The 16,940-nt window shown below is 37.8% G+C and overlaps 1 protein-coding gene across 2 annotated transcripts in view; it reads right to left on the bottom strand.

The window, feature by feature from the left end:
• Nucleotides 1–16,455, bottom strand: part of LOC111141606 (glycosyltransferase like domain containing 1) — a 262,948-nt gene extending 246,493 nt beyond the window's left edge. For both annotated transcript variants that reach the window (XM_022494289.1, XM_022494298.1), the window contains exons 1-2: nt 16,437–16,455; nt 15,577–15,780 (exon numbers count right to left, since the gene is read on the bottom strand). In XM_022494289.1, coding sequence (XP_022349997.1) covers nt 15,577–15,780; nt 16,437–16,453 — 221 coding nt within the window. In that variant the 5' untranslated portion in view covers nt 16,454–16,455. The remainder of the gene's footprint in view (nt 1–15,576; nt 15,781–16,436) is intronic.
• Nucleotides 16,456–16,940: the final 485 nt, after the last annotated feature.

The raw sequence follows: 16,940 nt of genomic DNA, 5'->3' as shown, positions 1-16,940 counted from the left end.
ATTGAAGGAATTCATTGTGGCCTAATATTTGTGTCAGAATGAGTTAATATACATGTGCCTAATCTGTGGTTTGGAGCTGCAAACAAACACCACAGCAGTCAGTAAGGTAAAATAAGTGGGAGAACAACGGACAGTCCATGTCAATGAAAACCAGAAGTCACTCTTGGTTAGGTGTGCTAATCAGCTGAAAAAATATTGTATGACAAAATGAAAAGTAAAACAGAAATGTAGATGAATGTTGATAAGTACAAACTAAATATTCTAAATTGCAAATATGGAAATACTGATTCAAATGGCACCTTTTCATTATACTCTATTAGAAGGAAGACTTCAGGTGACTCACGTAGATAAACTTGGAGAGAAGGGATTTCCCCCTCGCCCCCTACATTTTAAAAAGTTAAAAAAAAAAAAAAGGAAAAAAAAGAAAAACCCAGAATATAATATATTACTTTAGAGATTACCTACAATTTTCCTAACATCTGAGACATCAACTTTATAACTATTTAGGTCCACCGAAAGCTTAAATCCTTAAGTAACAGAAGTATTAACTTCTTTGCTATAATAAAGAAGAGGTAATAATAGAATATAAATATCTGAATTCTCCAAGTTTTGACATCATCAATAACTTAAGGGTTTCTCATCAAAAATGACATTATCCAGTGACATCCTAAAACGAAATAGCTGAGAAACATCGATAATGTAAATTCCTTAGTTTCTGGGGCCGGAGAGGCTGAAGGATGCAACAGCAAAAATGAAGAGCCTATTCATCAAAACTTTCTTTTTCAGTGATTTTCTAAAAGGCTGGTCTTCGCCACAGCTCCTCTCAGCTTCAGACATCTAATTACAAACTGCATTTTTAATAATGGTTAATACATGTAAAACATATGCATGCTGCACATATTAAAAAAAAAACAAAAGTTTTCTGGAAGCTTTTTTCCAGGGAAAAAAGTAAAGAAAACTCAGCACTGCTCAAGTGGATCATTACCATCTGCCAGCATTTTATCTAAAATAAAACTGATGGAAAAAATACAAGTATTAAGATCAGGTTTCCAAAGCTCAAATGTTTTCCAGGTAGCTCAATTCTAAAACTGCCACTATTCCTACTTCATGTGTAGATGCCTACGTATGTGACATCTTTGTTCTCCCATTTCTAAATACCAAAATCAGACAACGAAAATAATTACTTACATAAACGCTACCTACCTAATAAACATTACTCAAATTTCAGAGCAAATATGACCTCAATTATGAACCTCTGTTTTCTTATAGTTTTCAAAAAATAGTGCAAATAAAATAGGACTATCATTAAATATCTTTGGACACCTGGCAAAAATAAGAATACTTTTATTAAAATGATCACATAGTTCTACTAATCGCTCCTTATGAACTCCCGAGTTACAGTCTCTTCATTTCTACCAATTGCCAAGTGTCAAGGACTCCTAAACCTTCACAGCAATGGCACTAAGCTACTGCTTGGTTTCTTGGCAACAATCCTCTTATAAATGTTATGTATAGAAAAACATTTTTCTCAATAAAAGTGAGTTGATGTTTTTCTGTTTTAAAAAGTTACAAATTCCCTTTGAGAAAACTGAAGAAACTCAGCAAGGTTACAAAATGAAAGCTAAGAATCACTACATCTGAATGAAAAACCCAAAACAAAAATGCTACACACACACAGAGACACATAAATAATAAATGTCTTTAATATAATCAGATTTCATGAAATTTTTTTTCACTGTATTTAAAAGCTTATGATGAAGGGGGAAAAAGTGACAAAAGCTAGCTCACATTCTCCCCCCACTGACATTTTCTGAAAATCTTGGAGCCCATCAAAACAGTTTGTATTACAAATAAATATCTATCTCAATCTTGGATACACAGAGAAACTGTGGGCTAAAAATCCCCTATAGTTCAGATCTACTACTGTACTAAAAGACAGGTTACTAAGTGTGGGGGATTTCCCTAGAAACATTTTAGCTTATGACTGCTTTAGAAAAGTTGACTCAAGTGAACATTGTCCAAATACTACTACAAAAATAAATAAAAACCTGAAAGAAGGAGAGAAAGAAACAGAACTATAGCCAAGAGATGAAATTTAGTTCCTAAAGCATACTGCCTTATTCACATTTTTATTATTTGTGCCTGGCACACAGGATATATTCTTCAAATGCATGTGTTACCAGTTCAGACCACTGAAAAAGAGGCTTGCTTTTCTAAACTGGATACTAAGTAGGAGAGCAGCCACAATTTACTCATTCATTTTCATTCTGAGATCTAGTATAATCTAAGAATGCTACAGAAGCATTTAATACCTGAGGAGAGAGGGGAGATAAGTTTGAAAAGTTGATACCAGGTAATCAATCATTTCCTGATTATTTGTGATTATATGAGATATACACACACATGCACATATATGTATATGTCATATACATTATATATACATAGTATTTTATTTTAATAGAAAAAAAGCAGTATTACATTACATTTTTAAAGAAAAGGAAGTTTTGCTATTTTTAAGTACATGGAGTAACTTAAAATGCTGCCAAAATAAACCGACTGATCCAATTTAATGGGCTAATAGGAATGATTTACAATTCGCAAAGCTATTTTAAAAATAATTATAACCACCAAAGTAGTTTAAGTATGATCTCTAAGACTAAATTAATTTGTATCTCAAGTTCTTTTCTCACGGACAAGACAAAGATAAATTTAAATTCAGATCCTCGACAAATTTTCTAACTAGTGAATGCAAACAACACAAATTCTTTAATTTTTTAAATTTTCAATTAAAGTATAGTTGACATATAATATTAGTTTTAGGTGTACAACATAGTATCTCAGTGATTAGATACATTATAAGAGGCTCACGGCAGTAAGTCTATTACATTATTATTGACTATATTCCCTATGCTGTACTTTTCATTCCTGTGACTTACTTATTTCATAACTGGAAGTTTTGACCTCTTAATCCCTTTATCCATTTCAAAACAAATTTCATTCATATTGCTAGGTCCTTTACTACTTTCTATTCCTATTATCATTGTTCTTCTTCAGAAACTATTTCTCCGTTAGATTTTAGGATCCATTGACCATTTCTACCCTCATCCATGGTCTCCATTACTACCGGGCTATAATAATTGTTCTCTGTGCAGTTTACCTTACCTCATTCCCATGTATGACTGTAGAACTCACCATGTTTTTTGCCTACAAAACATTGTTTTTCCCTCTTCAAATAACAGCAATATAATTTCCTTTTTGCTCTCTGGTACTCAATTCATATGGTTTGAATTGGGTTGACCCCATTTTGGCCAATCACAATATTAGGGGCCTCTTGCCAAATTCACAGCTCAGAGATCATGTGATTTTTTTTTTTTTTTTTTTTTTTTTTAAAGAAAGTCATTTCAGTCAATCTGGGACTTTAGTTAGAACTGCTGAGAGAGGTACTCTCTTTCAAAAAGGGTAACTAAACTGGTACGATATAAACTTAGCTCTGGGGGAGATCCATATGGAGAGAGGCTGCTCCAGAATACAGTCAAGCCAGACGAAAGTAGAGACAAGAAGATAAAAATGTCTAAAGATATCACTGACTACTGGATCCAGCAGTGCCTAGAGTCAACCACTCTGGAAATTTCAGTTATATGGTGGCCCAAATACATTTTCCTTTATTTTTAAGTGATTTTGAATTGGGTTTCTATCATGTGCAATAAATAAAGTTCTACTATGTACAATAAATAAAGTTCTGCAATAAATAAAGATACTCATAGTCTAAAGTACCAGCTTCTCAAATTATTACCCATGAATTCATGGGTGTACACAAATTAGACGAAATCTGCCTTATCATCCCAAACTGATGTCCCACAACTCCTCCTACCTCAGAATATGTTCATACTAAACCAAGATTTTGGAGATTACATTTTCCAACTTTCCCTGCATTAGTACCTTTGTACACAATACTTCCTTCTCCTACAGCACTTTTATATTTCATCTCCATCTATCAAAATCTATAACATCCTCTTAGTTGTACCTCAGAATTTGCTGAATGAGAAATAAACCCCCTCCTCTGTCCTTCCATGGTGACTGCTGCCCTCACTGCAGTACTAACTATTCCATGTCAGTTCTACAGTGTTCAGTGTATGGGTCCAGTATTTAGTGCCCATGTTGGTCCATGACCTGTCGAGATAGACAGTAGCATGAAAAGGCAAACAATCATAAAATGCTGAGGCTGGAACAGGAGTTCCAAACTAATAATAAGTCACATCAGAGCGACTCCAAAGACAGAAGCACTACTGGAAAGAATTATTCCCCAAAAGTCTCTAAAGATAAAAGTTGAAAATTCAAGGAGATACACAAATAAGATAAAATAAATCCTGTATTAAATGAAGCTGTGGTTCATAACAAAGCTAAATGAGAGAGAGTACAAATTTGTCTTTTTTTTTTTAGAAATTTATTTATTATTTGAGCGAGAGAGTGTGTGTGTGTGTGTGTGCAGAGGGTTCAGGGTGCTGAGAAGCAGAGAGAGAAACAGAGAGAGAGAGAGAATCCTAAGCAGATTCCATGCTAAGCACAGACCCCCACATGGGGCTCCATTCCAGGACCCAGAGATCATGACCTAAGCCAAAACCAAGAGCAGGACACCCAACCAATTGAGCCACCAAGGCACCCTGAATTTGTCTTTTGTGTGAAAATTTCTCGAATCTCTCTTTTTTTAAAGATTTTATTTATTTATTTGAGAGACAGAGAGAAATTGAGAGAGAAAGAAAGAACAAGTGGTGGGGAGGAGGAGGGAGAGAGGGACAAGCAGACTCTGTGCTGAGCAGAGAGCCCAATGTAGGGCTCGATCCCAAGACCCTAAGATCATGACCTGAGCTAAAGGCAGTTGCTTAACCAATTAAGCCACCCAGGCGACCCAAAATTTCTTGAATCTTGATCTTGACTTTAATCCCTTTTTAATGATATCATGGAACTCAATAGATGAAGCCAAACTTTCAGTTACAAGTGAAAAAAATAAGATTATGATGTTAAAAAATGACTTTTCCAAGGCTAAACAATTAATTTATGGCAGAGCTGAGATTAAAACCCAGGACTGCTGGTTTCTGTAGTATAATATGTCATTTCTTCCAAACAAGTGATTCATATTCTCTTAGTAAATTCTTTTATGCATATGTATATTTAAATATATATATAAAAACACATACATACACATATGTATGTGTTTTTTTAAAGAGTATTTAAAGATTCATTCTCGGACAAGTTCTAAGCCAGAAGCTACAAACACAACGACCTAAACAGATCAGTTAAGTAACATAAACTTGAGAAGCACATTAGTATAAAACAATGGCAACTAGTTATGCTATTGTGACCAATACAAAGAATGTCTATCTGTCTAAAAGTATTAAAAACTTAAAACTGCTTAAGTAATTGCAGTGGCCAAGCAAAATATATCTTTGAGCCAAATTCTAATCTCTCATTTATCCCATAGTTTCCACACTATAAATTAAAAGGCCACACTGTTCATGGGTGGCCACAGCTAAAATTAAAAAGCCTTAAAATACAATCATGTGAAATTTCACAAAATATCACAGGTATATTCTAGATTCTATAAAGTTTCCTGAACTGAAAAATATATTTTTTTTTCCTAGAAACACTTTTATACAGGGGAAATTCCAGAAAACTATATTTTCTTTTATCAAAATTTACATAATGGACAATGACTAATTTCACCCTGTGATTAATATAACCCATAAAAGTGAGTAAAAATGTATGGAATTCTTTATTTTAATCCCATAAAACTGAGGAACATAGGCCCTTAAATGTCTCTAAACAGTTCTGTGTAGAAGAAGTGATACCCTGAAACAAAGGAAAGGAGGAGTGCCCAAAGCAGGAAAAAATTAGCAGTTTAGCAAAGTCAATTACAGCCATATTTTGTTTGTGTTTTCAAACACACAGGTATGGAATCATTCATTCAACCATATTGACTCAATAACAGCTATCTACAAGGCAGCATGCTAGGTCCTGGGTAAAGAAGACAAATATGCCACATATCATCCCAAAACCTGTGGCATAAAGAAAAAGGGGGGAAAAAATCAAACAAACAAAATAATCACGATGATTATAATAATAATCATTGTATTATAATGATGTATAAATATTATATCATTTATATAAATGTTTATATTTATATATTTATATTATCTATATTATATATATTATACACATAATATGTATATATTTTTATATATTATATCATTTATATAAATGTTTATATATTTTATATATTTATATGTTTATATAAATATATAATAATAATAACTATAATAATAATCACAGAGGAAAGGAAAAGAACACAGAAACATGAGGGCTTGGTTTTGATATGGTAGTCAAGGAGGGCCTCTCAGAGCAGGTGAAATGTTAGCTCAGACTTAAAAGAGAGGGAAAAATAAGCAGAGGGTCTAGGGAGGTGGCATGAAGTAGCGTGGCCAGCTAAGAGACCAACAAGTAGTGAGAAAACCTGAGGCAGGAAAGACCTTGAGGTTTCAGAGCCAGTGAACCAGCCCCCCCCCCCCCCCCGTCACTACTACAGCAGACCAATGGGATGACAGGGGTGGAGAGAAAGTTGCAGAGATGGGCAGGGCCCAGCAGACCCGGTATGCAATGTGGATTTTTACATACACAGTACAAAGTCACTGATGGTTTTCAATCAGGGATCATTTCCTCAAGGCTCTGAGTATTAGCAAGTGGATAAAGGACTAAGCATCCTTTCGGTCAACAGAGTTTACTAAATGCTTACCATGTCCAAATTTGCCATGTTTGGTTTGACATGGCCAGTATTAGTGTTATTGTCTCTTAATGCAAAAGCCCTTAATCAATGTTGATGGGAAAAAAGAAAAACTGGAAACCAACTTGGAAAAGAGCCAAAAGATAATTAGTCTGGGGTGTTTCTGGCCAGACCATCCCATGCCTAGTCCTCTCCATTTCATATATTCGGTCACTTGGAACTTCTCTTAAAATGGGGGAGTGTTACATTTTTATTACCAGCATGAGACAGTGAACAAATAGAAATACAGGAGAGACTGTTTACAGGAAGAAACTCAAGAGAATATAGGATTCTGTTTAGGAAGATATAAGGATGAAGAGGACATGAATGCTCTTTTGTGAGCATAACGCCTGATTCAGTTCCTGCCTTCTGCGTACAGTGTCTCTCTGTAGGCTGGCTGGTCAGGAGACCAGCAGGTTCATCATGTGAGTGAACCACAGAGGACCATAAACAAAGGACAGTTGGACAAGAATTAGTCATTTAATGGATAGGACAACGTGTCCAAAAGCAGCTAGGAGGCCACATTGGACCTCAAGGAAAGAGGCAAACTAGAAAGCTTCCTTAAGAGGGGAGACTTTGAAGAAGGGTAGCATAGTATCCGTATCATGGCTCCAGAGGCTCCAAACACAGTAAGTCTGAGATCAATACCTGTGCACACCCTAGACAGCGCCACCGGCAGAACATCTTGTCATTGACTAAGACTTTAGTAAGAGCAGAAGAACTTTCTCAAATATAAATAAATTCAAAAAAATGTTGGGATGGAAATACAACAAAAATGCCTTTCATTTTCTAATGGCTTTTTCCATGCCGTGGAGATAAACTCTAATGAAGACACTCAAGACCTAAAAATAACTAGATTAGAAGCACTCTCAGATCAGACTCACAGTTTGGACTGTTAGGTCAAAAATAAGCACATTGCTCCCAAAAGCAAAATTATGAAGGCCCTAATTCTACAGCCAGAGCTCCTTTACACAACAGTACCTCTTGTACCCATCTGGGGGTGTTAGGGATTTTCTGCCTTTCCATTTCATTCCTTAAAAGTAATGATTTTTCTCTCCTCTGTAAAGTGTAATAAACTATTCAGTTTATCTTTTTAAAATAGAGCTGTCAAATTTCAAAGGTAAGTATATGGGAGATTTACCCTTAACAGTCTTTTAGATGCATAGTCTCTTAGAAATAATGTCATATATGTATATATACCTTTACTTGGGGGTTACAAACTCTTACGTGATTTTTTTTTTTTTTTAGATTTTATTTGTTTATTTGACAGACAGAGATCACAAGTAGGCAGAGAGGCAGGCAGGTAGAGAGGAGGAAGCAGGCTTCCTGCTGAGCAGAGAGCCCGATGTGGGGCTCGATCCCAGGACCCTGGGATCATGACCTGAGCCGAAGGCAGAGGCTTTAACCCACTGAGCCACCCAGGTGCCCTGATTTTTTTTTTTTTTAATAAGCTAGAAGAGATGCGAAAAATCCACCCTGCCCTTGAAGTTGCCCTGCCATGCCTAACTCCTTAGAACCAGTGGCTTCACAAGGCATGCTACTACCAACACAAACACTTCTGAATTAGCAGCTGTGGTGAGAGTAACTTACAAACTCCACAACAGGAAAAAAATTTTTTTTTTCCTGACACTGGAATATTTTACTTCCCAGGAGCATGGACAAAGGAATGTAAAGAAAAGTAGAAAAAGATGTAGCATGAGAACCAAACTTCAGGAAGCACAGGAACAGGGTTAATTTCCAGTTTTGCAGTGAAGAAGTCGCTAGAGTAATTAAGAGTAGTCATTTGTGTGTGTGCACATGTGTGTATGTGATATGAAGGAGAGAGAGAATAGAGAGAGAGGAAAAAGAAGCATCCAAAGGCAGAGAGACAGAGACTGACTGAACGAGTAGTTCTTTGGTTTGCGGGATCATTCTCTCTCTATAGTGTTGTGGTCAGCTATGTTTTCAACATAAAGTCCAGATGGTTAAACTAAACGCTACTCTCACGCAGAAGCTATTTCACTGAGAGGAAATATTGTGGATGAAGCTCTAAGTGCTATGCAAATTCTGGAAAGTTCTGGTGTGCACTGTCTAGAGAGGAGAGCAAGGCTGATAGGAAAACAACCCAAAAGAAAATCCCACCATTAGGCAGCCTATGATAGGGAAGCTGGTGAAGTGGGCAACAGTGGTGGGGAAGGTCGAGACCAATTCTCATAAACGGAACAGTCCCATATTGCTGAGATTACGGGATGCTACACTGTACCTAATGACAGTATTATTTACCTGGTGTGGGAACATCATCCAAACCCCAAGTATATACAACTGGTAATGCTGTATGGGAAGTGAGCTAGTCAGTACTGGAATGCTGCCTCTATCAAGTTCATAAACCAAGTAGAGAACTTCAGAGTAGACCCATTTGAGGATAATGTAGGACTGAAGGTGAACATCCTAGAGAAAGTTAGGCTTATATTCATGAGCCTACCCTGTGATTTTTACATAGCATCCATCGTTTGTCGTTTTTTATTTGGATTTCAAAAGAAGAAAATTCAAATGACTTATAATTTCTACGGCCAAAAACTAAAAAACAAATGCCCTGAGGAAAAATGAGAACATCACAGAGTCCCAGACCTAGAAAGCCTCCAGGTTTCCAACCTCCAGTCTCCAACAAGATTCAAGAGCTATAATCCTGCTCAAGATCAGGAGAAGCACACACCCACTTCTAACAGTAAAATTCAGTCATATATTTTTAATCAAGAGGTACTTAGGCTTAATCCCCTTCACTAGTTTATCCTGCGTGGGCAGGGAATTAAGATAGCATAGTGATTAAGAGCATGGGCTTATCAAGAACATTGTATGGCCTCTGTAGGTACCCAGACTTGAACTCCAACCACATACCCACCACTGGCTGGGTAACCCACTGCAAATATCTTCACTTTCTAAGCCTCAGTTTCCTCTTCCGTAAAACCAGGAAAACCATATCGAGCTTCCAGGATTGTAGAATATCTTCCACATGGTAAGTGTTCAATATGTTAGCTATTATTACTATCACTTAACCCCATGAAATCCTGCTCTGGTTACTACAAAGATGTCAAATGACTGCCCTATCTACACCAAACTTACCTATAAACCCACTTACCTACAAATTCTTATTAAGTCATCGTTTACTTTTATACTCCCAAGTATGTCAGACGCTAATAAAAAGGCATTCTCATAATGAAAATAATATTAAATTATTCAGAAATGCATCTTTTAATAAAAGAATTTTTATGATTAAAATATTAATATGTTATTCAGAAAGTTGTGTTTTTCATAAAAGGTAACAATTCAAAACAGGACATAACTGTCAAGCAAAGAAAAATTTATATTACTAATCTACGAAAGAACTGTTTGAGAAACCACCATCTTCTGTATTAATTCACCTGTACCCACTAGTTTAGCCATACCTTTATTCACAGGGGCTCCTACAAACAACAAACATGCATAGGTAATTCATATCAGCTAAAAATGTTCATTTTCCCAAAGAAAGTGACATTCAATGTTTCACAGGGAACTTAAGAAGGAAAAAAAATTCACACATTCCTTAAAAGAGAACCTGCTTAGTGAAAGGCCACAATCATGAAACCATTCAAGACTATGGCAAATCAAACAGAATTATCAACAGCCACATATCACTGTAAGCTCTAATTTCACTGTAGGCATTGCTTGATCCAACTAAACTGTCTTTCAATTTAATTCTTATCCAACTACTTGCTTTCCTTGCCCCTCTTTGGTCATTTAAAAAAAGCGGGGGGGGGGGGGGGGGGTGGGGGGAGAAATGGGGGGCTGGGTGGAGAAGTAAAAGGTATCATAACGATAATCAGCATTTATTAACAGTTAGGACTTGTGTGGGTACAAGAAACAGAAAACCTAGAACACCAGGGACTCAATCTCATGTAACACAAGTTTCAAAAGAGGCAAGGAGGTCCCAGTGCCGTGAACCAACCCTGCTCAGGCACCCAGCCTCAGTCTTGTAGAAGGCAAATTTTTAGCTAATGCATGACCTTTAATCACTATAATTCCATTCAGGCTTTCTATTTCACTTTTTTTAAAGATTTTTTTTTTTTTTTTTTTTTTGGACAGAGAGAAAGAGAGCACAGCAAGGGGAGTGGCAGGCAGAGAGAGAAGCAGGATCCCTGCTGAGCAAGGATCCCTGTGTGCGACTTGATCCCAGGACCCTGGGATCATGACCTGAGCCAAAGGCAGATGCTTAACTGCTGAGCCACCCAGGCACCCCTCTGTTTCATTTTAAGTGAGGTTTTGTAAGTTATGTTTCTCTAAGAAATTCCCTCTTTTGTCTAAGGTTTCATCTCTATTGACATAAAACTATTAAGAGCATTTCCCCTTTTTATTGATCTGTACCATATCCACAGGTCTACAGCTACATAATTCCAAAACTTATTTGTGCCTTAAAAAAATAAATTTAAAAAAATCATGCCTGTGTTTATCTATTTTATTATCTCAAAGTAACTCTTAGTTTCTTCATCTCCACTTTCATTTGCTTTCAACTTCACTATTTTTCACTCTTTTTACTCCTTCCTTTCCAATACTACTCCTAGATTCAAGTAAGAGGGTCCTTACTCTGGGTCACAAGCTTTAGAGGGCCTGCATATCATAAGTAAAAAATAATAAAAATAAATTTATTAAAGATGATGTGGCTGTGACGGTCAATTTAGATACAACCTGCATTGTGATATACAATATGCTCATTATGATTCAGTCCTATTTTTTATTATCTGCTGTGATTTCTCCTGTGACCCAGGAGTTATTTAGAATTATGCTTGTACATTTTCTGACTTACAGGGTTTTTCTTTCTTTTTTTTTTTTTTTTAAAGATTTTATTTATTTTTTTGACAGAAGAGAGATCACAAGTAGACAGAGAGGCAGGCAGAGAGAGAGAGAGAGAGAGGGGGAAGCAGGCTCCCTGCTGAGCAGAGAGCCCGATGCGGGACTCGATCCCAGGACCCTGAGATCATGACCTGAGCCGAAGGCAGCGGCTTAACCCACTGAGCCACCCAGGCGCCCCTGACTTACAGGGTTTTTAAGGAATCTTTGCTAACTATTCCTTTCCTGCACACACACCAGAATGATTTCATCCGAGAGGCGAAGATCATTGGTGGAGGGCTGCTCACAGCCCGCTGTGTGCAGGGCAGAGCAGCTGCTCCCTCAGGCAAAGAGCTGCACCCGCGGGCATGGGAAGCTGGCCAGGGTGCCGTGAAAGGGAAGGTCAGAGGGATACGGGTGGGTACTGACCTCCTCTGCCATGCTGATCTTCATACCAGTTCTTATTCATCTCCAGTGCACTCTTCCATTGCTCTGTTCCCATCACCTCCTTTCTCTATACCAATAACATTGTCTAGCACCTTAGTTTCTGTCACTGAAAATGTCTTGGAGAGGTTCCCATGAGAGCACACAGAAATCTTCCTAATTCAGGTCAAAGCTGTACAATATTTCATTTCAGAATGTCACCTAAGTTAACTGGTCCCCTTTATGAAAATAGGCAGCCAGAGCTTCAAGGCCAGCTACCATTCTAATTTCCAGATCCTTCTTCAGATCCTCTCTTACTTTGCTTAGCTATGGACTTAAAGGAAAGTTGTTACACTTTATGAATCATTTCTAGAGGTGAGAGGTTTTCAGGTGACTAGGTAGCTCTATTGCCCAAAATAGAAGTCAAATCCAGGCTCTTTCCAGCCTTCCATCAGCCATTTTTGGCAGCCCAGGCAATTTGTCCTCGTCCTGTCATGTCATGGTTGTGGAACAAAAATGGCTTCCTCCTTTCATAACTAAAAACAAAACAAAACAAACTTTGTTGGAAGAACCCCCAGAAGTCATCCACTTAAGTCTAATTTGCCAAAACCTAGTCACTAACCAGCACTAACTGCAAGGAAAGCTGGGAAAATTGGGCAGAGAATGGGATCATAATGACCAACTCAGGTCAATCATGCTTCACTCCCAGGGGCTGGGTACTTAGCCACTCCAAAGACAAGTGTGATTCTGTTAACAAGGAAGAAGGGCTGTTAAGTGGCCAATGATCAGAATCTGCTACAGTACCTCGGATGGAATGAAAAATATAATTGCAAGCTGCTGAGAGTGAAAAAAATGATTTTACGTAACAGTGATTGTCTCAGCTCAGGAAAGAAAAAAAAATGAGTGAAATATCTTTGATGCCTACTCTAGGTATATCTAAGAAAGTCAAAGTGCTAATCTTGGGACAAAGGACTCATACATTTCAGAATATGAAATTTAAGGCTTATCCTCGAGACATTTTTCTGCATTTTGTGGTTTCCAGAAGGGAAAATTTTAATATAACCTCAGGAACAATCATTACCAACTACTTTTGGGAAAAATAACCCGTGGAGCTTTTGTAATCTATGATAAAATTAAATAGCTCCAAATGTGACCCATGATGTATTCTTCTAGCTACCAAGATAAAGCAGAATCAAACTGAGTAATCAGGCTAAAGCATTTATTCTGTTAGTAATAAAATATTTTCTGCATAATAAGCTCAAGACAATAATGACTGTATGTACAGAAGCTGAAAAAAATAATGTGTGTACCTATGTTCAGGGTCTCTTTCATTAGACACAGTCCCTACCTGTTCCAAGTAATTTTGCATAGTATGTAATACTGGTGCTTTCTGAATTGTGATGACTTCATCTCCCAAGTGTACAAAGAGAGTTAACTAACTAAGAGGCAAAAACTCTTCATATCTTTAGAAGTCTCCACGGAGATCAGATTTATCTGCTATAGCAAAAGACTTTTCTTACACTTCAATGTGGGGTTGAGTGAGCATATTTTTTTAACTCAGTGTAAGTTTTCAAGCTGTTGCTACTTTTCCAAAAGTATTCCAAAAGAGTAGATAAGTTATCACTGGTCAAATAGAACTCTGGTTCAACTGGTGAGGTATATCTTTTAGTGAAGTCTGATTAGATTAATCTGCACAGCTTAGATGACCGACCTTGAAAGATCTTAGATACCACTGCTGGGCCCTGTAGGTTGTGACTATCAGAGAGTAAACCTTTACAGCACAATCTTGCAGCAATCCACCTCCCCAGGAAGACTGCTTCAGCGAGCGCTGTGATGTTGATCCTCATTGCTTCGGGCCTCACAGGCAGTGGAGAAGCCATTGCACAGGAGGGTTTGCACACACACTCTCCACACACATACGTTTGTGACACAACAATTTCATGCTGAAAAACTGCCTAATCAAAATGAAATCTAACAGCAGATAGAGAAATGGCTCGTTTCAATGTTCAAGTCATTGTAGAAATGCATTATATCAAATAACATTAAATGAAAACGTGTCATAAAGTCAACGGGATCACTTGACCCTAAGTAAGACAATACATTTGGTGCCATGATACAGTTAAATGAGATGTGAAAGCAACTATAAGCAGTCATATTATAACACAGCAACAGTCTTATCATTGCCCTTAGAACTTTTATATTGATATACTCATTGAAATTTCTAATACTATCCATTAATCATATTCACTTAGTGATATCAGAATATAAAACATTAAATTATGGAAGGGAAAATACGCTTTTGATTAGAAAAATAAATTCTTAATATGTCCCCAAACAGAATTTTACCTTTATAATCCCAAGCAAAGTGACTCGAGTGCTCACTGCTAATCCACCTGACCATCTGAATGCTCAGACATGATGCATGGTTTTCATACACGAAATGGGTTATTCTCTGAATCCCCCTTATTACTCCAAAGAACAGTAACCTACATTTAAATCCCAAGCTACTGTCTCCCTTGTGACTGTTCCACCTTACAAGCAGCAACAGATAGATGCAGCTGCTGAAGGCATGGTGAGCACGGCAGCCCACAACGTGCCCTGTCTCCAACAATCTGTCTCCCCTATCCATTATTAATAGTGCTGCTTACACCAATGCCGTTCTACACGGAAGGGCCCAGAATGAAAAGAAGAGCAGATCTATAAAACACTGGAGGATAATCTCCCACTGTTTACCAAGCAGGAGACACAAGATAGTATATGCCAACAGAGAATAAAAAGATCAGGATGTTCAGTATTCTACTTGTTCCCCATCAAACGTCATCACTATTTCTCATTCATCTTTCTAGTCCCAAAAGAATCTCTACTGGGTACCCCTAGTTCCCACTTCCTAACTGATTAGAATTCAGAACTGAGTCCTACGTGCCCCAAATCTATTCATCCCTGAAGACCAAGCAAAGGTTGACCAGCTCTAGAAAGCCACCTCCACTTTGTCACAGTCAAAATTAATTCCTCCATTTTTCACGCTCACTTTGCACCTGCAAGTCCATCTCTACCTCAGTAGTCTTTAAAGCTTTAAGGGCACAGATCGTGGTCACATCTGCCTTTTCAGCCTTAGCTCCTAGTACAGAGCAGACACAATAAATTAACCGAAAACAGCACACTCACTACAAGAGACACTGGAGGATATGGAACACCACCAACAAAAAACGTGCCCAAAATCAACTCTCCTCTGAGGCCAAAAATGTCATCCACACCCACACACATGCATGTGATACCATCACAAGACAGATGAGAAAAGGTTTTTAGGTTCTAAAGGGACCACTGTTCTACCAGCCAGCTGTCCTCAGAGTGTAAATGAACTCTCCTGCTCTGCTGGGTCTATTGTAGCCATACTGACCAATTCCACGGCTGGCGAAAATCTCATAGATGCCAACAGAAGCAACATCCTTATACCACGTACAGTAAAAACAGACTGAAGGTGCAGTCCGAGCTCCAATTACCTGTACTGCTCACTGATGGGAATATTCTGGGAGAAGTATAAAGCCGACGTCCGTGCTCTCCAATGCCATTTCTTTGCAGGCAGGGTATAAAGGACACAGTCTTCTAACTCTTCTTGGAGCAGATCCACCAGCTGTTTATGGGACCCTCCATAGAATGCCTCAATGATGAGAAGACTCATGGGCCCTTTCAAGCCTTCACAGATTCTAAATCATAAGCAAAACAATATTTTTCCAACATATGTATGTATGTGTGTGTGCATCAAGACTTTTAAAAATAACTTAAAATATTACACTCAGAAAGCAAATAATTTACAGACGCTTAATTTTTTAAAAATATGCTACGTCCCACTTTTTTTTAAAAAGTACCAACACTTAGGGTTTATATTTTTGTAATCAGCATTTTCCATCATTTGTGTTAACAAGAGGAAATAAAGGACGCTTATTTTTCGAATTTCTGTTTTCTTCTTGCCATAAGATTACTTCCACAATGACTCAGGTTTTTTTTCTCCAGCCCCAGGAAGTTTAAAGCCCTCCCCTGCTGTGATCATTCACTTCCTGGTTGGAATGGCTGGGACCCAGACTCAGTAACCAGGGAGTGGCTTGGCCTGGAGCTCTCCTACTCTCAGACAGTCACTGAACTCATCTCCTAAGACTTCCACTCCAAGAGCCCTTTGTTTGTAAGACCCTATCCAGTTTAGAATTCTCTGATTCTCTAAGTGTGACATTCATTCATCTTTAAATTCACCAGCTATCCCTGCCCCAGAGACTCCATATGTAGAAAGAAAGCACATTCATATTTAAATCTCAAACCTCTAATGTTAAAAATCTTAGGATACAATTTCTTGAGACACTGCACATACCTTGACCACCTCCCCATTATCACCAATTTCCCACCTGCAAAGGAAAACCCAAAAAGAGGGGTAAAGCTATATGCCTATGAACCAGCAAGGTTTCCACAACCTTTCTTTAAACAACAATCCCATTAAGAGAGATAAAGTAATGTTTTATTAAAGACATGGTAGGGTGCTGGGTGGCTCGGTTGGTGGGGCAACTGCCTTTGGCTTAGGTCATGATCTTAGGGTCCTAGGAATGAGTCCCTCATTGGGCTCCTTGCTCAGCAGGGAGACTGCTTCTCCCTCTCCCTCTGCCCAACCCAGCTCCTCCTCCTCTCCTCTCATGCTCTCACTCTCTCACTCTCTCTCTCAAATAAATAAATAAAGTCTTAAAAAAAAAAAAAAGGCATGGTAAATGTTTCATCTCAGCAAGTTAGCTATATAAGCAATTTTTTGGTTTAATAATATGACTTTTGTTAATGTGCTCAGTGAAATAAAAATGTATGTGTAAATGTAAAAAAAAATCCATAT

The sequence above is a fragment of the Enhydra lutris genome, unplaced genomic scaffold (genome assembly GCF_002288905.1).
Source record: "Enhydra lutris kenyoni isolate GAN:26980312 unplaced genomic scaffold, ASM228890v2 scaffoldscaffold1, whole genome shotgun sequence".
NCBI lineage: Eukaryota > Metazoa > Chordata > Mammalia > Carnivora > Mustelidae > Enhydra > Enhydra lutris.
Note: the sequence above shows the minus strand (reverse complement) of the source record. Positions and strands in the feature narration are given on the sequence as shown.